General features: G+C 50.4%; 2 protein-coding genes across 5 annotated transcripts in view; one reads left to right on the top strand and one right to left on the bottom strand.

Moving 5' to 3' along the window:
* Window positions 1-617: 617 nt before the first annotated feature.
* Window positions 618-15,147, top strand: LIG3 (DNA ligase 3). 2 transcript variants are annotated; one of them, XM_036395187.2, is made up of 19 exons: window positions 618-1,165; window positions 1,650-1,766; window positions 2,599-2,796; window positions 3,170-3,321; window positions 4,220-4,386; window positions 5,010-5,087; window positions 5,184-5,352; window positions 6,364-6,519; window positions 6,946-7,077; window positions 7,814-7,893; window positions 8,303-8,390; window positions 9,273-9,350; window positions 9,600-9,723; window positions 10,032-10,174; window positions 10,909-10,983; window positions 12,141-12,287; window positions 13,285-13,459; window positions 14,131-14,222; window positions 14,627-15,147. In XM_036395187.2, exons 1-19 carry the CDS (start codon window positions 637-639, stop codon window positions 14,858-14,860), a joined length of 2,934 nt encoding a protein of 977 aa, XP_036251080.1. In that variant the 5' UTR covers window positions 618-636; the 3' UTR covers window positions 14,861-15,147. The 2 variants fall into 2 exon arrangements, with proteins under 2 accessions (XP_036251080.1, XP_036251079.1); XM_036395186.2 differs by having other exon boundaries at window positions 14,624-15,147.
* Window positions 15,148-15,388: 241 nt separating this feature from the next.
* Window positions 15,389-20,241, bottom strand: part of RFFL (ring finger and FYVE like domain containing E3 ubiquitin protein ligase) — a 29,320-nt gene continuing 24,467 nt past the window's right edge. For all 3 annotated transcript variants that reach the window (XM_036395300.2, XM_054517005.1, XM_036395301.2), the window contains 4 exons: window positions 20,071-20,157; window positions 19,526-19,733; window positions 18,342-18,365; window positions 15,389-17,821 (listed from right to left, as the gene is read on the bottom strand). In XM_036395300.2, the coding sequence (XP_036251193.1) occupies window positions 17,640-17,821; window positions 18,342-18,365; window positions 19,526-19,733; window positions 20,071-20,157 (501 nt within the window). In that variant the 3' untranslated portion in view covers window positions 15,389-17,639. The remainder of the gene's footprint in view (window positions 17,822-18,341; window positions 18,366-19,525; window positions 19,734-20,070; window positions 20,158-20,241) is intronic.

The following is a 20,241-nucleotide window of genomic DNA, read 5'->3' as shown; positions in this document are numbered from 1 at the left end:
CTCCCTGGCCCCGGGCGCGCTCCCGGTGCCACCTCAGCCGCGCCCGAGGCGGGAAAACGCTCCCGGCGCGTGCTGGGGGCGGGACTAGACGGCCCGAGGGGGCGTGGCCTGTGCGCGCCCGCCCCCTCGGCCGCTGTTCGGGCAGGAAAGGGCGGGGCCCGGTGCGCCGCGCACGCGCGCGTGTGGCCTTACGGAAGCCGGGCTGGCGCGCGCGTGTCTCGGCGGTGGCGGCTGAGGCGGCGGCCTCGGCCTGAGGGGCTGGGGTGGGGGGGGGGGTCCCGGCGTCCGGACGGGGCGGGGGACGGGATGGCGGCAACGTGAGGAGCTCGGTGAGCGGCGGAGGGGCGGTCTGGGGCCTGCTGCGGCCTGCTGCGGCCTGCTGCGGCGGGAGGAGCCGGTGGTCGGGCCGGGGCGGGCAGGGCGGGAAAGCGGCCTCGGGGCGAGGCTGGGGCGGGAGCGGGCCTGGGAGCGATGAGGGGGCCGTGAGGGCGCGGGGTGTGGGGCAGCGGAGCGGGGGCGATGGAGGCCGCTGCGGAGCGGGTGCCGGGGGGGGACGCTGAGGGCTGAGGGGGTCCCGGCGGGCGGAGGGTGCTCAGTGTCCCCTGTGTCGCTCGCAGCACCCTCAGCACGGACTGGATGCCCACGGGCGGCAGGACGCTGTCACACGCTGCCCGCGCTCTCGGCAGAGGCACAGCGCTGTTCTGCCCTCGCCCACAGCTTCCCGTGCCCAGGCCGTTGTCCCGCCGTGCCGGAGCCAGGCGCGGGTGCTGGTGCCAGCTGCTGTTCCAGCCCGTCCCTGTGCCATCCCCGCAGCCCGCGTTTCCCCTGTCCCTGCTGTTGGGCAGCTGGCTGCGCTCGGCCTGCGCGGCTGCCGGGGACATGGCGGAGCAGCGGTACTGCGTGGACTATGCCAAGCGAGGCACCGCGGGCTGCAAGAAGTGCAAGGAGAAGATCGTGAAGGGGATGGTGCGCATTGGGAAGATTGTTCCAAATCCTTTCACCGAGTCTGGAGGGGACATGAAGGAGTGGTACCATGTCAAGTGCATCTTTGAGAAGCTGGATAAGGCCCGGGCCACCACTAAGAAAATTGAAGACATCACAGACTTGGAGGGTTGGGAAGAGCTGCAGGATGAGGAGAAAGAAACAATCAACAAGTACATCTCAGGTGAGGCATGAGGCAGTGCCAGAGTCACTTTTCTCCTTATTTTCACGTTATGCCAGAAGCTGTCACCCAGCTGTGCCTTTGTCATGAAATCCTCATGGATTTATTTGTGTGGCTTAGGGACAAAGTGTGTGGTGCTGCTCCAATCCCTGTCTCAGCCCTGTAGGAAAGGGAAGAAATGGTCACTTCTGCAGTGACACTCCTTGATTCTTTTGTCACAACTGATTGTGGACAAGGCCTGGGTGATTTAATTCATGGGCAAATAAAACCCATGACGAAGCATCAGTTATTTTCTATTTCCATCTTTTTCTGTGATCTTCAATAAATTACATATTCTAACTTCTGTTATCTTATAAACATCTGGTTCTTTTTTTTTTCCCTCCAATTCCTATTTCTTGTCAGGCTTTTTGCTTTGTAAGCTACGTAGTATGGTGAGGGATGTATGAGATTATTCCTGACTGCCTCTCTGAACCTTTCTGTTTTCCAGAAGCCAATTCCAAGACTGGAGGTACCCCAAAGAAAAAGGTGATAGTGCAGGCAAAACTCACTGCCACAGGACAGCTGACCACAAAAGATCCACCAAAGAAATTCTCTGGATTCTCTGGTAAGAATTAAGAAACTGGTTCTGGGAAATCAGTTTCTTTTAATCTCTGCATCAAGAGGTGTTATAGCTTGGCTCAGATTGGTAGGTTTTTATCTATAGATGATTTAGGTGTTTTAATTCTGGTTTGTCAAAAGCTGTCAGTGCTTGAAAGAACATCTTGAAAGATGTTTGGATTTCCAGTTTTCCCAAGGAGACAAAGGTTCTGCCATGATCCACATTGTCAGGCTGACTCCATCCCTACATCCATTGGCTCATTGCAGCCAAACTGAAGGTGTAGGCTCAAGTTATCCCACGTGGAGCTCAAAATCTGGAAAAAACTGCTGAGGGATTCTCACTTGTGTTCGTGGAAAGGAAAACTTGTCCTGAGGAGCAGCTGCCAGCAGGACAGTCCATCTGTGAGCTCTGACTGACCTGGCACATACCTGGAGCTCCATACTGCCCAGAGCCACAACACAGCCAAAGACATCAGCTTCTGTAGGGGATTGGTGTTAGGGGACAAAAGGAGGTGGGGATGTATCCCCCAATTTTAGAAATTACCTTGGGGAAATGTCTTGCTTTGAAAGGCAAAAGTCTATAAAGTAGACAGAGGCACCTGCAAGGAGAAATTAATTTTCACCATGGTTTAGTCATATTTTTCTGGTAGAATTAAGATCTAGGAAATTTTGGTGTAATGTGAAGGGTAAAAATAGTTGGAAGGCTTTTACAAAAGTCATAAATTTTAATTCTGAAGCTTTGCCAGCACGCTGGGATTGCTCCCACCTTGCCAGGTAGAGGTAACTTCAACACTTGCTCCGTGCTGTCACAAAAACAACTTGTGATGTGTCTGATGCAGCCAAGCCAAAGAGTTCAGAAGATTCTCCTGCAAAGTGTGCCCAGAAGCCGAGCCTGTCTGCAGCCAGGTGTGACCCCCAGCACAAGGACTGCCTGCTGCGCGAGTTCCGCAAGCTCTGCGCCATGGTGGCCGAGAAACCCAGCTACAATGTCAAAACCCAGATCATCCAGGACTTCCTCAGGAAGGGATCTGCAGGAGGTATGGCTCCAGCTGGGAATTCTCAGCTCTCTCACAAGCAGCTTCAAATGCTGGTCTCAAAAGGAAAGGGGAAATTCAAATCTGGTTGTTGTGTGTGGTCCCAGCCTTGTGCTGTGGTGGTTTCTGAGCTGTGGAGGTAATCTTTGAAAAGTGAACTCTACAAATACCAAATTCAGATAAAAATGCCTCACTTAGGTGTTGTAGATGCCCAATTTAGAGGCAAATTGTGGCTATTTTCCCTAAGAATTCCAAGCCCCACCTGTGGGTTTTATTCCCAGGATTATGCAAATGGACACAACCAACCAGAGCCTGGACACGAAAATAATAAATCCTCACTGTTATAATGTGCTTGTGTTTTTGTTTTTTTTTCCAGATGGTTTTCATGGTGATGTATACCTGACCATTAAGATGCTGTTGCCAGGTGTCATTAAAATAGTTTACAACTTGAATGATAAGCAGATTGTAAAGCTGTTCAGCAGGATTTTTAACTGCAACCAGGAAGAAATGGTCCGGGACCTGGAGCAGGTGAGTGCAGACAGCAGCTCTCTTAATTTCTGCTGTTCAGCTCTTTGCTTATGGAAATTCTGTAATGGTTTAGGTTTTTACTCCTTAGCTTGACTGTTAGAATGGGAGCTGGTGATTTATTTCGGTTTTCCTTGGCTTTAGCAGTTTTCATAGCATTTTCTGCCATCTGGAACCTGTAGAAAATCATGTTTAAATGGAAAGCAGGATAAGAATTCACCTGGCAAAGCTTTAGAAAGCAAGACTAAAATTATCTAGGCGAGGTGGGCTGCATCTGTTTGTCTAAGCTCCTTTGTCTGGCACATTGCTACAGAACTGAGTTATATTACTCTTTTTGTACCATCACACATCAAAACCTGGGATTCAATTAACAGACCTGTCACTGGCAGCTGCAGTTGGTTATTACAATTAAGCTGCTACAATTGCAGGTGCTCAGTTGTGCAGTGAGTCCTTGTGCACAGGAGCTGGTGATTGACTGTGCACCCTCTGATTCACTGCAAGGTGCAGAAAAGGGGTGATTTAGATAATAATGGTAATTTTTTCATCTCTGTTCATTGCCTTGCTGTGTACTGCCTTCTAGTGACATCACTAGCCTGTCCCATGTCCTTGGATTTGCAAGTGGATTTATCCCGAGGAAATAAAGGGTCTGTGCTGCTGAAGCAGTGAAAAATAGAGCCATGAGATGATGCTGGTACTCTTAATTACCTTTCTTGGCAAATTAAACAGCTGAGCAGCTTTATGTGTCGTGGCAGCTTCCTTAAGTGTTTGATTGCAATTTCTTTGTGCAATCCCAGCATCACTCCTGTCCTTTATCCTCACTGGAACCATGCAGAATCCCCAGTGGCAACCCATTCTCTGGCCATGCCTCTCATCCACACCCTGGTTTTGTTTCTGGAGACAGGGAGATGTTTCTGAGACCATACGGATCTTCTTCGAGCAGAGCAAGACCTGTCCTCCAGCAGCCAAGAGCCTCCTGACCATCCAGGAGGTGGATGAGTTCCTCATGCAGCTGTCCAAGCTCACCAAGGAGGATGACCAGCAGAGTGTCCTGCAGCAGATCAGTCGCAGGTGAGGGAAGGAATCAGCCTCTGAAGGTTTGCCCAAACACTGGAGTGGTTCCTGCAAGCTGGAGTAGGTGAAGAATGAATCATGAGCCACTGAAACTGAACTTAATTAGCATCTGTAAGCTGCTCTTAGTGGTGTGATTGAGACACCTTGACAGCAGTAGAGAGCTTTTATGGCTCTTGTTCATGCTAGAGAACATTGTTCCTGCCTGTCAGGACACTTCAATCAAACAGATGATTTGCAACAACACCCTAATGGTGCTTAGCTGTTAATTGAGTTGCTGCTCTTAAGCATGTTGGGAAAAGCCTTCAAGTAATTTAGACAAAGATTTTTGGTCTGGCTCAGTTTGTGTTGATCTGAGGCTGAGGATTTTCCAATCAGTTACTCTTGATGCATTAATGAAGTAAATTTTGGAAGGTACATCAACACTGAGGCAGAGTTAATGTTGGCATCAAGATGCTGGAAAGCTTTTTGGATATTCCCTTGTGTCTCTGAGGTGTCACTGTTAACATGATTGGTTAAACACTCTGCAAAGGGAGGGCCCTTTTTTAAAGAGACTTGGGTGAATTTCTTCTTTTCAGCTGCAAAGTTCAGTTCACACCTTTGCTGAATCTTCTCTCCTTCAGGTGTACAGGCAACGACCTGAAGTGCATCATCAGGCTAATTAAGCATGACTTGAAAATGAATGCTGGAGCAAAGCATGTGTAAGTGACAGGAACCCAGAAATGCTCATTTCCTGAGGCAGCAGCAGCAGCAGCCCTGGGGCTGATCCATGCTCCCCCTCTCTCCATGCCTTGCAGGTTGGACGCTCTGGATCCCAACGCCTACGAGGCGTTCAAGGCCTCGAGGAACCTGCAGGACGTGGTGGAGAGGGTGCTGCAGAACCAGCAGGAGGCAGAGAAGGTGCCAGGGCTGAAGAAGACCCTGAGCGTGCAGGCCTCACTCATGACCCCAGTGCAGCCCATGCTGGTAGGTTGGGCCCCTCCTGACAGCCAGGCATGAACAGAGACCCCACCTGGGAGGCTCAGGAGCAGGGCAGTGGCTGTGCAGTGTGGGCTGGCACTGGCTGTGCAGTGTGGGCTGGCTCTGCAGGGCTCAGGGTTATTTAACCCACACCTGGGAGGGGCAGGAGCAGGGCACTGGCTGTGCAGTGTGAGCTGGTTCTGTGCAGAGCTCAGGGTTGTTTAACCCACACCTGGGAGGGGCAGGAGCAGGGCAGTGGCTGTGCAGTGTGGGCTGGCAGTGGCTGTGCAGTGTGGGCTGGCTCTGCAGGGCTCAGGGTTATTTAATCCACACCTGGGAGGGGCAGGAGCAGGGCAGTGGCTGTGCAGTGTGAGCTGGTTCTGTGCAGAGCTCAGGGTTATTTAATCCACACCTGGGAGGGGCAGGAGCAGGGCAATGGCTGTGCAGTGTGAGCTGGTTCTGTGCAGAGCTCAGGGTTGTTTAATCCCCACCTGGGAGGCTCAGGAGCCAGGGCAGTGGCTGTGCAGTGTTCAGGGTTGCTTAATGCCAGTTTAGAAAGCATCTCCTACCACCAGGCCAAGTATTCAATATACTCAGTAACTGCCAAGCTAAAACCTTGCCTTGGTCTCAGTCTTTTTTATTTGTTTGCTGTCATTGCAGAAGTTGATCCTTTCTCTGGAAAGAGTGTAGGCTTTCCAGTGGATTAGAGATTCAAATAAGTCTGGCTTTTTGTGTGAACAAAGCAGAGTTAAATATTTACTTGTGGGCTGAGCACACTCCTACAGAAGGCACAGTGCACATTTTAAAGCATTTGGAGGGGATAAGCACTGCAAAGCTGTAATTATCTGGGCATATGCAGATATTAGTAAGTGAATAATTAAGGAAAACTTGGACTCACTAATAGAGAATCTGGACAAAAAGCTCTACAAAGGGATTCATTGTAGCCCACTCATGAACTTGGCTAAGAGTAGCTTTATGTTCCATGTGTCCCCTGGGGTTTGGCCCCTCTGTCCCCAGGCTGAGGCCTGCAAGTCCATCGAGTATGCCATGAAGAAGTGTCCCAACGGGATGTACGCCGAGATCAAGTACGACGGCGAGCGCGTGCAGGTGCACAAGAATGGGGATCACTTCAGCTACTTCAGCAGGAGCCTCAAGCCTGTGCTCCCCCACAAAGTAAGCACCTGGGCACTGCCTCCCCCCTTGTGCCAGCTCCTCTGCATTCCCAAGTTTCCTTCTATAGGCAAGGAGATTTCTTTCTCATTCCTAATTTATATAGGTGTGTAGAATGTGGAAAAGCAACACTTAAAACTAATAATTTAATTCTGGTGCACATTAAGAGCTTGGAATTAAATTTCATCTGTCTGCTGTAGAATCCTCTCTATGCACTGCATTTTGGGAGTCTTGCTGCCAGTTGGGTGACTTGGTTCTGTTTATTAAAGCCTCACTTTTCTATTTGTAGACTGCTGTGGGTACCATAGAAGTGCAGATGTGCCCCATGTGCCTTATGTACTTGTGGAGAAAACACCTGCATTGGGGTGAATCCCTCTCTTCAGCCAGTTATTTTCCTTTTTTTTGGTTTTTTTTTTTTCTTTCCCCAAGGTAGCCCATTTTAAGGATTTCATCCCCCAGGCTTTCCCTGGTGGGCAAAGTATGATTCTGGATTCAGAAGTTCTCCTGATTGACAATAAAACTGGCAAGCCACTTCCTTTTGGGACTCTTGGTGTGCACAAGGTAAAAACAAAATTAAATAAAAATGGTTTTTGTGTTTGGAGGCTGTTACACTGCTGACTTAAACACAATCTGTTATCACAGGATAATTTCAGAGCTCTGGTGCTTGTTAGAGCATCTGGGGAAAAAAATAAGATTATTGAGAAGGCTGATATTGAAAAGCTACTGCTCTAATACTTTAGATTTGATATTAACCTGATCCCTGGCAGGACATTAACAGAACTTAATTTCAATAACACTAAAAAAATCTTTGAAAAATGTTACAATTCTGTCATTGTTTCTCATAGCTTGAGCAATGTATGGCAGCCTGGGGGACCACAGGGAGGCAGTGATTATTCCATGCAAATGTTATGTAGTGCTTGTGTCTAGACTGAATGGGGGTGAGGAAAAGGACAGGAAAATGAAAATTAAACTATAAGTGCTTTAGTTAAAAGTAGGCATTAATCTGCTCTCTGTAGAAATGTGGTGGGTTTTTTGCAGCAGCAGTGACAGATGTTGCATTGCCCAAAACCATTAATATTTTTAGCATTATTTTCCATTCCTGGGAAATGAACATTTTTTTTTATGTTCTCAGCTTGTGCTTGGACACATTCAGTGTAAATCTGAATTCTCAGAATGCTTCTTTTAAAAGAGGTATAAGCTTATCATACCTAAAATATTACAGAGATTAAAATCCATCTTTTATTACTTTGCTAAAACTGTTTGCTGTGGCTGCAGAATTGTTTTAATTGTATTTCAGAAAGCTGCTTTCCAGGATGCCAACGTTTGCCTGTTTGTGTTTGACTGCATCTACTTCAATGATATCAGCCTGATGGACAGGTATGGCTGCCAGGGCAGAGTGGCTGGGCTGGTTTCTTGGGATGAACTGCAAAACCTGGGCTGGAAAACCCCACTAATGCAGACAGACCAGTTCACCTGGGCTGTCAGACTGGCCACTCACTGGGAAATCAGGGCAGCATGGGAGGGACCTTGCTGGGCCAAGGAGTTTGTTCTGTGCAGCTCCTCTTGCTCTCCAAAATATTGGGATCAGCTGCATCTCAGCTGCTCATCTCACATCCCCTCAACACACTGTTAACATGGGAGTTTCCATCCTGTCACTTCCTGGAGGAAAGTAAGAACTGGTTGTCCTCTCTGGAGCTCTCCAGGATGATTTAATGACTTCAGCAGCTTTTTTCAATGTTCCTGTTGGGATTGGTGCTTGTCCCTCACTGTCCATGCCCTGCTCTAGGCCCCTCTGTGAACGGCGCAAGTTCCTCCACGACAACATGGTGGAGATCCCCAACAGGATCCTGTTCTCAGAGATGAAACATGTCACAGTGAGTCCAGAGTGCCCCTACCACCCTGCCCCTGCTCCTCCAGCACTTGGCTTTTCTTTTATGATTAACTCTGCAAATTCACCCTGGCACAATGGTTCTCCTTCTGCTCTGTGTGCAAGGCTTCTTGAGCCAACATTGTATTCCCATCTTTTCCTGGCCCCACCCCCTTCAGTATAATCTTAACTTGCATACCTCAGGTTTCCTGGCTTGTTAATGATTTTGCAGCCATTGTCACTCTGACCCTGTTAGGAGGAGTTAAATCCTGCTGTCACTCATTGTGTGCTGTGCAGTGCAGAGCTGTGACTACAGCCTGATTGAAGGGAGCCAGACTGTGCCACTTCCCAAACTGGCATCTCCAAATGCCACACAGCCCTGAGACATTCTGGCTGCTAAAATCTGCATTTAGGCAGCAGCATGCTGGGATTTTCCTTTGATTATGCACAAACCTGATGTCCCATTATTTTTCCCCATTGCTGCTGATTTCTGTGGCACCTTGGCTTTGGTGGAGAAGGCTTTTGGGCAGAAGGTGGTTCATAGGTCCCAAGGCAGTTGGGTGGAGAAGGAAACAGGCACTGCTGGCTGAGCAGATCTGACTTGGGACATACTGGGACACAGCCAGTGGGGCAGCCACATCTCTGAGGGGTATTTTTTAACCAGACAAACCTTTTCTTTTTGGGACATATTCCCAGCTTAGTCACTGGGTGTGCAGCAAAGAGAAGATTTATCCATTTACAGGATCCTCTTTTGAAAACTGTTGTGAAAGTACCTCTTCCTCTCTCTGCAGCTGCTTTGGGTTTGGTGCCCCACTGCTCCAAACACAAAGCCTGAAGAGCTCAGCCCTTTTTAGAGTCCTGAGCTAAGCATGGTCCCTCTCCTTTGCAGAAAGCTTCAGATCTGGCAGACATGATCACCCGGGTCATCCGCGAGGGGCTGGAAGGGCTGGTGCTGAAGGACTTAAAGGCAAGTTCCCCTTCACTCTGTATTGGTGTCACCTGGGAGTTTGGGAATGACAACAGTCAGCTCTGAGGCAGAATCACACACTGAGCATTCCAGAAGCATCTCTGGGTTCCTCTCAGTGCTAACACCCAGTCCAAGCTGCTGCTCCTGCTGTGCTCAGGAGCTGCTGAGCTGGGTAAACGCCAGGGCTGACTGAGGAGGTGCTGCTCACCAGGGGATCTCTCTGAGGGGGCTCTGCCTTCCCTTGCACAGGGTAATTATGAGCCAGGGAAACGCCACTGGCTGAAGGTGAAGAAGGATTATCTCAACGAGGGGGCAATGGCTGACACTGCTGACCTGGTGGTGCTGGGGGCTTTCTATGGACAAGGCAGTAAAGGTAGGTCTGGAGCTGGCTTAAGTCAGAGCTCTCTCTGCTCAAGGAACTCCCAGAGTTTTTCCTGTTCCAGGCCTCCAGCATGAGGGTGGCTGCAGCAGTGATTATCTGCTGCAGCCCATCATGTCCTTGCTGTGGCTCCAGAGCTGGAGGTGTTGGGCTGGACTGTTGCACAGTGCAGGGGCTCTGCTCAGCTTTGTGAGTGGCCCTGCAACCATCACAAGCCCAGGCCCCAAAGCCACAAAAGGGTTTTGGCTCAGAAGAGCTGTGGCTTGTCCTGTGCAAGGTGTGAGCCCTGCTGTCCTGTGCAGGTGGGATGATGTCCATCTTCCTCATGGGCTGCTATGACCCCAAGAGTGAGAAGTGGTGCACAGTGACCAAGTGCTCTGGTGGCCACGATGACGCCACCCTGGCACGTCTGCAGACAGAGCTGGACATGGTGAAGATCAGCAAGGTGAGAGCCAAGGGATGCTCAGCCAAGGGCTCAGCTGCCCTGGAGGTGCTGAGCCAGGAATGAATCAGAGTTAAAGCTCATCAGCCACTTGACACAAGTGAGGTGTCAGAGCAGCCAGCTCCTGCAGGAGGCACTGCTGGGATCTGTACCCAGACACTGAGTGAGAAGCCAGGCACCATCTGTTTCCTGCTAGGACAAGGTTTTGTAGGGAAGATCCCAATTTTTTGTCTGGATTTTTGGGCACGTTGTGATTGGCAAAGGCAGTCACTAGATGGGGCTGTGGGAGGGAAATGCTCAGTCAGACTCTGGTCTGGTGGCTCCATAACCTGGGGTTGGAGTTAAGATTTCTGTCAGTGATTTATCTTGCTTCTCAACACTGGACAAATAAACAGCTGAATTTTAATATTACCTTGACATCCTGAAGGCCATTTGCATCAAGGTTGCAGAATCTTGAAAAAAAAAAAGGTACTTGTACATGAATTACAATTGGAGCAACTGTTCTTGTTTCACACACAAAATGACAGGAATTGAGGGCTGTGTTTCAGGCAATACTTGTGATTTTCTAGATGAGAGAAATGGCTGCAGATCAGTGCAAGTTCCATCCATGCAAAGGCAATGTAATACCTCTGTGCTGATCTACTTCTAGGTTGTGTTTCAGCAGTTTCTGTTGTAAAATTAGGTTTGTATATGATGATAAGTGTCAATAATGTGGATTTTTTGCTTTTAATTAATAGGATCCTAGTAAAATTCCAAGGTGGCTAAAAATTAACAAAATCTACTACCCAGATTTCATTGTCCCAGATCCAAAGGTAAGTGCTCTCATAATCATTTCACATTTCACATTTCCCAGCCCTTATTCTGCAATCTTCTATAAATCCATTAGAAGGACAACTTAGAAGTTGTCTGTGTTACAAAACAAATCTTCATAGTTGGAATGGGAAATTAAGCACAAGTTTTTATCTCTCAATCTTGCAGGTGCATTTGAGGCTAAGAGCTTCATGAAGAAATCACACCTTCAGCAGTTTTGGGAAAAATTCTTGTGCATTAAATCCCTTCCAGAAGTGAGCTTACTTTAAATTTGAGATATGAGAAATCTGCCTTTAAAGCATTGAAACACAACTGCAACCCAAAAGTTGCTGTTGCTGTAGGGAATGTGTCAGTATGCTCTGTATGCCTGAAGGAGAAGGTGTGCTCGGAAATTGGCATTTTGTGTCAGCGAAGGCTTAGAGAAGAAGTAGTTTGAACAGCAAAGGTGACCAGGAAGGTCCCTTTGTGTACATGGAGCTGTGCTGGGGTGGAGACTGAGTGGGGGTGAGGCTCTCTGAGCTGGCCCCTGAGGGAGCACAGGGTGTGCCATGGCTCCTGAGGGAGCACAGGGTGTGCCATGGCTCCTGAGGGAGCACAGGGTGTGCCATGGCTCTCTCAGGTGGCTCTCAGGGAGCACAGGGTGTGCCATGGCTCTCTCAGGTGGCTCTCAGGGAGCACAGGGTGTGCCATGGCTCCTGAGGAAGTACAGGGGTGTGACATGGCTCTCTCAGCTGGCTCTGGGGGAGCACAGGGTGTGTGACATGGCCCCTGAGGGAGCACAGGGTGTGCCATGGCTCCTGAGGGAGCACAGGGTGTGCCATGGCTCCTGAGGGAGCACAGGGTGTGCCATGGCTCCTGAGGGAGCACAGGGTGTGCCATGGCTCCTGAGGGAGCACAGGGTGTGCCATGGCTCCTGAGGGAGCACAGGGTGTGCCATGGCTCCTGAGGAAGTACAGGGGTGTGACATGGCTCTCTCAGCTGGCTCTGGGGGAGCACAGGGTGTGTGACATGGCCCCTGAGGGAGCACAGGGTGTGCCATGGCTCTCTCAGGTGGCTCTCAGGGAGCACAGGGTGTGCCATGGCTCTCTCAGGTGGCTCTCAGGGAGCACACAGGGTGTGACATGGTTTCCTCCCTGGTTTCCTCCCTCCCTGTGCTCAGAAAGCCCCGGTGTGGGAGATCACGGGGGCCGAGTTCTCCAAGGCCGAGGCGCACACGGCTGACGGGATCTCCATCCGCTTCCCGCGCTGCACCCGCATCCGGGATGACAAGGACTGGCAGACAGCCACCAACCTGCAGCAGCTCAAGGTGGGTCAGCAGGGGCCCTGCAGCTCCTGGCACCAGGCTGAGCTTCAGGCAGGTCACAGCATGCACTGAAGGCACCTGCTGCAAATCACAGCATGCACTGAAGGCACCTGCTGCCTGTCGTGGCACCTTCCCTTTTCCCTTCGTGCCAGGCTCGGGCTGGGTTGATCTGCTGGAGGCTCTCAGGCCCCTTGAGCAGTCAGAGAAGTCTCTGTGGGCAGAGACTTCTGCCATCAGCTCCTGTGGCAGGGTGAGGAGTTGCCTTCCTCAGAGGTGACCACAGAATGAACTCTGTTGGGAAAGACATTTTGAGATCATCATGTCCAACCTATGACCTAACACCTGCTCAGCAGCTAAACCTGTGTGGCACTGAGTGCCACATCCAGGCTTTTTTTAAACACATCCAAGGACAATGACTTCACCACCTCCTTGGGCAGACCTTTGTTCTCTCCATGCTCACTCAGTTTCCCATCACTTGCTGAGACTGGGGGAGGCATTTGGGAAGTGCCTGTGGGTATCCTGGGGCACAGGGGCCAAGTGGCACTGGCCATGACCCCTGGGCTGCAGCCACCCCAGTGCCAGCCCTGGGGGAGCTCTGTGCTGCAGTTGCTGGCTGGCAGCAGCTGCCAGGGCTGCTGTGCCATGGAAAGCAGGAGTGATGCAGCCCCCAGGGCCTGCCAGGATCCCCGTGGGGAGGAGAGAGGAACAAACCCCTCTGCACATGGGCCCTTCCCACAGGGAGCACTGGGCACTGCTCATCCTTCAGGCTCTTGCTCTGTTGCAGATGATGTGGATGTGGCTTTTGCCTCCTCCCTGTGTGGCCTCCCTGAATGCCAGGAGAGGGGTGGAATGCAGGGAGCTGGGACAGGAAAATGACTGCAGAGGGGTGCAGGAAGAAAAGGCTTTTGAGCAAACACTTCAGGGGGAGAACACCAGAGCAGTCTGTGCATCACAGCTCATCTCCAGTGTCAGACACGATCTGTGCTGTTTCTCTGGGCAGGAGCTGTACCAGCTCTCCAAGGAGAAGGCTGATTTCAGTGTTACAGCTGGGGAGGAAGATGAGTCCACAGCTGGCAGCAGTGGAGAGAATGATGGGAATTCCAGGTCTTCCACCCCTCACAGCAGTATTAAGAGTCCCCCAAGCAAGTCACCTGCAAAAGCCCAGAAGGCAGAAGGTAAGGTGTAAGGTGATGGTGCTTTCAGGAAGGAGCCTGGGGCTGTGTCCTCTGTGCTTGGGGCAGGCTGGCTCTGGGCCCTTGCCCTCTGTGAGAGGCTTGATGATCCCCCCTTTCACATGGATCTCAGGGATAATGGGCAAAGCTGTTCAGATCCTTGCTTTGGCCCTGTATGAATTGAGTAGCCACAGCTCTGAGATGTCCTGGGATTGGGAAAAGAGGGATGGAAACAGCTCTGATGATGCTGTTCAGGTTGGTGTTCACTGCTCCCATTTGTGCAGGTCACAGCCCTTTGGTGTGAGATTGTTGGCCATGAGCCAGTGTTTAATTTGATTTGGATGGAATTTGTGTGTGTAAAGGGACACGTGGCTGGAGGTGATTTCCTGGTGAATTGAGCTGGAACATGAAGCAGATTGCTGAGCAGTGTCACAGAGGACAGAGTGGTGACAGCATGGAGGGCAGGTGGCAGCAGCAGCCTGGGAATGGGGCAGGAGGCTGCCCCACACCATTTCCAGTAGAAAAATGGGTCTCACTAGTGAGAGTAGTTCAGGGATTTTCCAGAAAGGGGAGGCAACTTTTCCCTTCTGCTGTTTACTCTTTCCCCCAACATTAATACACAACCAGTATCTGGACAGAGCACATGCATGAACAAAAAAAAAATTTGTTTTTAGACAGCAAAGGAGTCATTGGATCCCCTCAAAAATCCGAGGAGAGACGAGGGGAGAAGAGAAAAGCATCTGAGATGGAGGACAATGGAAAAAAGGTACAGACAGCAGCCATGGTGGGGTGGGGGAGGCTGGGGCAGTTGTGGTCTGTTCATTCCATTCCAAGGAATGCCTGTGTCCATTTCCATTCCAAGGAATGCCTGTGTCCATTTCCATTCCAAGGAATGCCCGTGTCCATTTCCATTCCAAGGAATGCCCGTGTCCATTTCCATTCCTATGCCTGTGTCCATTTCCATTCCAAGGAATGCCTGTGTCCATTTCCATTCCAAGGAATGCTTGTGTTCCCTTCCATTCCAAGGAATGCCTGTGTCCATTTCCATTCCAAGGAATGCCTGTGTCCATTTCCATTCCAAGGAATGCCCGTGTCCATTTCCATTCCTATGCCTGTGTCCATTTCCATTCCAAGGAATGCTTTGCCCAAGCTCTGTTTCCTCCCCAGCAGCCCCTGCTGGACATTTTCACGGGGGTGAAGCTGTACCTGGCGCCCTCGGTGCCGGACTTTGCGCGGATCCGCCGCTACTTCATCGCCTTCGACGGGGACCTGGTGGAGGAGTTTGACACGGCCTCGGCCACCCACGTGCTTGGGGACATTGATGACAACCCCGGGGCGCAGCGGGTGACTCCCAGGTGGATCTGGGAGTGCATCCGGAAGCGCAGGCTGGTGGCGCCGTGCTAGCACAGGGGGCAGTGCTGGCACAGGCAGCCGGGAGTGGGGAGGGGAGGGAACGGGAGATCCCTCCCTCCATGGAGGGGTGGATAGACAGGAAGTGCCCTCAGTAGCTACAGAGATCCAGAGCAGCCCTAAGGAATGAATTTAAAAAGCTCTCTGAAGAAATGTCACTGCTGAATCCCATTTCCTGCCCATACTGTAGACCACCACCCTTACGCAGGTGCTGGTTTAGTCTCCTTGGGTTTTTAAAGTTTGGGTATTTTTATAGATAAATAAAACTGAAGCAGCTTCTCCTTTGCTGTCAGGACTTATTTTCCAAAGGTTCTTCTCTTCCTGTTCAGGAGAACAGAGCAGCAGCTCCGTGGGACTCTTGGCTGTGGTGCCAAGGTCATTTGTGTTGTCAGGTAATTTTTTTTCCACCTCCTCTGTACCCCCCACTACCAGCATTTCAGCACCTGGGATCCCAATTTCTGGCTGAGCTTCAGCAGTAGCTGTAGGATCTCTGCTTGTAACAGATTCAGAAACAAAGTTAACTAAATCACAATTCAACTTTATTATAAAATTATAAACCAAACTTCTGTACCAAAACTAGTAAGTTGAACTGTCATAGTACCAGAGGATTTAATAGTGAATAACATGCCCTTTCAAGTAGAATATTAAGTTTTAAAATCTTTAAACAATGTACAGTGTACATAAAGCACATAAATATTTCCATTTACTTTATTAGTTCAGAACATTATATTCCTTTGGATCATTAATCAGTTTCCTCCAGGTTTTGATTTTCCTTTAAAACAACTCATATCCATAAGTAGAGAATCCATTTTTACAAGGGAAACAAGAAGAGTCCTCCCTTCACAAAGCACATTTTGGAGTCACAGGGTTGGTTGGATCTTCTCATCCCTAAAATTTCAGGCATTGATCTGCAGCTTGATTTAACTGCTGTAGACAATAAGCCTGCCCTGAACAAGGAAAAGTACATCTGTCCATAGGGGAATCATCTTCTTCCTGCTAAATTCCCCCAGCCCTGAGTTTATTGAAAAATATGACAACATGAATTTTCACAGTGGATTTCCTAAATGAGGCTGCTCAGCACATTGTGTATTCCTGCAGCTCTTGGAGGTCCCTGTGCTCTCTGCAGAGCAGACAGAGTCACTCCTTACCTGCCCTTTTCTCTGTCAGGATGCACTGACTTGTTCACTGTGTTCTCCTGCTGGATCTGTTAAACCTTAAGTCAAAGAATAAAGAACAGCCTGACCTGGGACAGAGGTAGGGCTCAGAATGCTGAGTTCAGTCAATGCAGCAGCTGCTGCAGTTTGGTGCAGTTCTGAGACCCCCTCAGTGAGACATCCCTGGCTCTCTCCTGCTGCCTCCTGAGCCATGGATTTCTCATCCCAGGTGCTGCTTTGGCTGCAGCTCCCAGAGCAAAGCCCCTGCACTCAGAGCTGCAGAGCACAAGGGTGACTGTGCTGCTGCCATCACTGCCCAGGAGCTGAGGGGAGTCACTGCAGAGCCCCCCTGGCTCTGTGCTGTTCTCTGCTGGCAGCCAGGCTGGAACACAGAGCCAGCCCCTGGCCCAGAGCAGCCAGGACAGCTCTGCAGAGGGGCCTGGGCACAGTGCCACCCGTGCTGAGGGACACTGAGGGCAGCACTGAAGCCCTGGCTGCCTGCAGGCCACTGAGGGCAAAATACACCAGAAAATCACCTCCAGAGGAACTGCCAGACTCCTCTAGCTGAACACAGCCCAGGAGCTGTCAGGGATCAGGCCACAGCCTCTCCCTACCCTCACCAGCAGAAAGGACAAAACTGCTTTTGTAAGCAGTGGAAGGTAACAGAACTGTCAAACTGAGCCCTGGGGAGGATGGGGAAACTGATCTGCAGTGGAGATTGCTCATGGATCCGAGGGAAACAAAGGCTTTCTTCCATGATTCCCTTCTAAAAAAGAAAAAGTCACCTGTCCTTAAATATGATTGTGTAGCAGTGGAGTCCTCACTGCTCTGCAGCTCTGTGGTCTCCTCACCAAACCCTGGGGAAGGCTCAAGCCTTGGACTTGTAGCTCCCTCGGCAGGAGGGGGCAGTTCAGTTTGAGCCCCACCTCTGGCACGTGCTGTGAAATTAAAGTTGACAAAAATCAAACCAGAAACCTCTCTCTGGCACAGAAACAAAAACCCAGCACACAGGGCAAGGCTGAGCCTTCCCAGCCTCCCTCCCCAACAATTTTCAATAATACAAAGACAACCTTGATATAAAATTACACATTTTTCCACAATTGCACTACTCTGGAATTAGGGAAAGCAGGGATGGTCTGCCTGTCCTGCAAGCATAACAACATTAAATTAAAAATAAAAGTAAAATTAACAAGCACAGTGACATTTCAATCTTCAAAAATCAAGTTGTTGCTGGGCAGAGCCTGAGCAGCAAAACAAAGGACACTTTTTGAGACCCCAGTTCACTTTTATTATTCAGAGGAAAATACAAAGCCTCTGGAGCTGATCTTACTGGTGGAAAGCTGGGCATCCATCTGTCCTCAAATTATCCTGGGATGGAGGTGGTTAATGATTGCTGGCAATGAGCTCCGAGGAGTCCAGGCACTGTGGTGTAAAGCACGATGGTGGGATGAGCAGAGTCGGGCATGGCTTGAGCAGAGCACTTTCCCCAGGCTTCCTCCTTCCCTCTCTGGCAGCAGGGTCCGCGCTAATCTCCAAGGTGGCTGTTGGCAGGGATGTTGGCCCTTTCCCTGCGAGCACGGAGGCTCTAAGGCACGGCAGGCCTGAGCCCAGAGCCGGCCCTAAGTCCTGAAGACGTGCACGGCGCGGATCACGTACTGCCGGCAGATGGGGCACTCGCTCATGCGCTTCCCGCACTTGGTGCACGTCACCATGTGCCCGCACTCCAGCAGCACGCAGTCGATGGCAGCGTCCATGCAGATCCTGCACAGGTTGTCCTCGGTGCTGGGGGACCCAGCAGCACCTGAGGGGACAGGAGAGCACGCAGGGGTCAGACAGAGGGAGGTGGGGTGGGTTTGTGCGATCCCACTTGGCTCTGCTGGAGGGATTCCCTAAGGGACAAGGCGTGCAAAGGAATTGCCCTTGTGGCTGCTCCATCGGCTGGCAAGGAGCAGAAGTTTGAGCTTTTACACGGTAATTTCTGTGAGATGGAAACAAAAAACACTGAGATTCTCAGTGATGAGGCAAATGAAGCAACAGGGGTCTCTCTTCCCAAGTAACAGCACAAGAGGAAATGACCTCAAGTTGTGCCAGGGAGGTTGAGATAGAAATTTCTCCTGATACTGATTTTCAAAAACGTTGTCAAGCTCTGGAACAGGCTGCTCAGGGCAGTGGTGGCATAAACAACCTTAAGGGCATTTAACAGCCATGTAGATGTGGCATTTGGGGGACCTGGTTTAGGGGTGGCCTTGGCAGCACTGGTTGGACTGGATCTTGGAGGGTTTTTCCCAATAAACAACTCCATGATTAAGGATCTCACTCACCAGTTTGATCATCAGTGTCCAAAACTGCAACAGAAGAAGAGAGAGATTTGGTGAGAGTCTGAAAAGCTGGGAGAGAAGCAGGTACCAGGCAGGGGCTGAAAACCCTGAGGGGGTTGCTAAACCAAAACTGCTTTTTGCTGTTCACCAAGGGAGGCTCAAGCTCCCAGGACAGGTTCAACAACTGACAAGAACTTTCTCCAATACTGAGCTTACAGAACAGTTAAAGCTTCCCAGAGATAAGGGATCCAAAGAGATGTCTCAATTTTTAAGACAGCCTTGGAATGAGTTTGGCTTCCCAGCACTGCACCTGCAGCAGCCCCTTCTTGTGCCAGTTCCTCTGCTGTCACACAATCACCAAGGGATTGAACAGACACAGAGTGAAAGAAAAGGATACCTTGCATCAAAAGCACAAGGTAATGAAAGAATGTAACCAAAAACTGCTGTCTTAAATCTTGGATCATCCATAGAAGACAAAGCCTAGAGAGATGTGTTTAAGAAAACAACACTACTTTGGACAGCACTGAGAAACAAATGTATGAAATCAAAGTGTTAAAGTGAGTTTCTCTTTTAAGTAATTTACAAATATGTGGTTTTTTGTTTTTTTTTAAGAAATCCCCTCAAGTGCAAACTGGCACCTGGAAAACCAAGCCAGATATATTCTCTACACACCTGTGTCCCCTCACAGCCACCTGTGCAGGCCCAGGAGCACTCTGGTGCAAAGAGAGGGAAACCCCAGCTACCCCAGCTGGGCAGCCCTGGGAGCCACTGCTCTGAGCACATCCTGAATCTCCCAGCTGCTCTTTGGTGGCAGTTTCCTGCCTGGGCAGGGCATTTCCCTGCTGGCTTTGTCAGGTACCACGAGCCAAGAGGTAAGAGCTCAGCACATCCACTCATGTACAGCCACACACCAGGTGCTGTGAGGGTGAGGCAGTGCCCAGTGGGATCTGTTGGGGGCATACACAACACCAAGGGTGAAGGATGCACAGCCCTTGTGCTGCTGCTGCAGGGCTCCCACAACTCTCTCCCAGGAGAGAGAGGAGTGGTGAGCAGAGCTCTGTACAAAACACTCCCTCCTTCCTCCCCACTCTGCTGCAGCAGAAATGTCAGCCAAGCTCTATTTCCTCCTACAGCTGTCCATAAAAAGGCTAAACCCAGAGAAGAGGCCCATGTTTGCTGTCTCTCACCTAGATGTTGAAGGTCCTTCTCTCTGTAGAGGCGAGTGACCCTCTCCAGCAGCTCCCATTTCTCACAGCAGCCTTTGTAGTTGACAAAGTTGCGGGCCAGGATTTCCTTCAGCTGCCGCACCGAGAGCGCGTTGATGTCCCCGACGCTGGTCAGGTCAGACAGGGAGGCCTTCCTGCCCAGCACCAGGTTATCCTCGGAGTCACTGGACTGGGGGAGCACACAGGGAATCATTCCTGCCCTCAACACCCTGAACTGTCATTAAAATCAACTTCCAGCATGTGTGTTAGCAGGGATTCAGGTTTGGATGTACAGAGAAGTGGCTACTCTGAATTCATCTACCAGAAACACAAATCTTGAGATAGGACTTAATAATTTCTGCCATGGTGTCCAAGTGACACCAGTTCTTTCTGTATGTGGAGGACAAGATGATGCCACAGAAGGGGTTGATTTGGTTTGGTCATTCTCAGTTACTGTTCATGTCTGGTAGCAAATCCAGCCCAGGAAACCTGGTATTCCCTGCCATCCAATCCCAGGACACACAAACCTGTATCTCATCCTCTGCTGCTGCTTCTTCTGCTGCATTCTCAGCTGCTGTTCCACAGGCTGGGCTCGGAGGCACGTGACCATTGGCCTGGAAGAGGAAATGAGGCTTTCACCAGCTGTGGGTTTCTGGAGGGAAATCAACTCCAGGACAGTGTCACTGTCCAGAGCCCCT

Source organism: Molothrus ater, chromosome 21 (assembly GCF_012460135.2).
Source record: "Molothrus ater isolate BHLD 08-10-18 breed brown headed cowbird chromosome 21, BPBGC_Mater_1.1, whole genome shotgun sequence".
NCBI classification, from domain to species: domain Eukaryota; kingdom Metazoa; phylum Chordata; class Aves; order Passeriformes; family Icteridae; genus Molothrus; species Molothrus ater.
The sequence above is the reverse complement of the archived record's forward strand: the minus strand, read 5'-3'. Positions and strand labels throughout refer to the sequence as shown.

What these genes read in the sequence shown, in the direction of transcription:
- LIG3 (XM_036395186.2), top strand. Translation starts at nt 637, where the DNA reads ATGCCCACGGGCGGCAGGACGCTGTCACACGCTGCCCGCGCTCTCGGC. An exon ending in CAGAGATGAAACATGTCACA is followed by an intron (nt 8,391 to 9,272) that starts GTGAGTCCAGAG and finishes TCTCCTTTGCAG; the next exon opens with AAAGCTTCAGATCTGGCAGA. An exon ending in TCATTGTCCCAGATCCAAAG is followed by an intron (nt 10,984 to 12,140) that starts GTAAGTGCTCTC and finishes CCCTGTGCTCAG; the next exon opens with AAAGCCCCGGTGTGGGAGAT.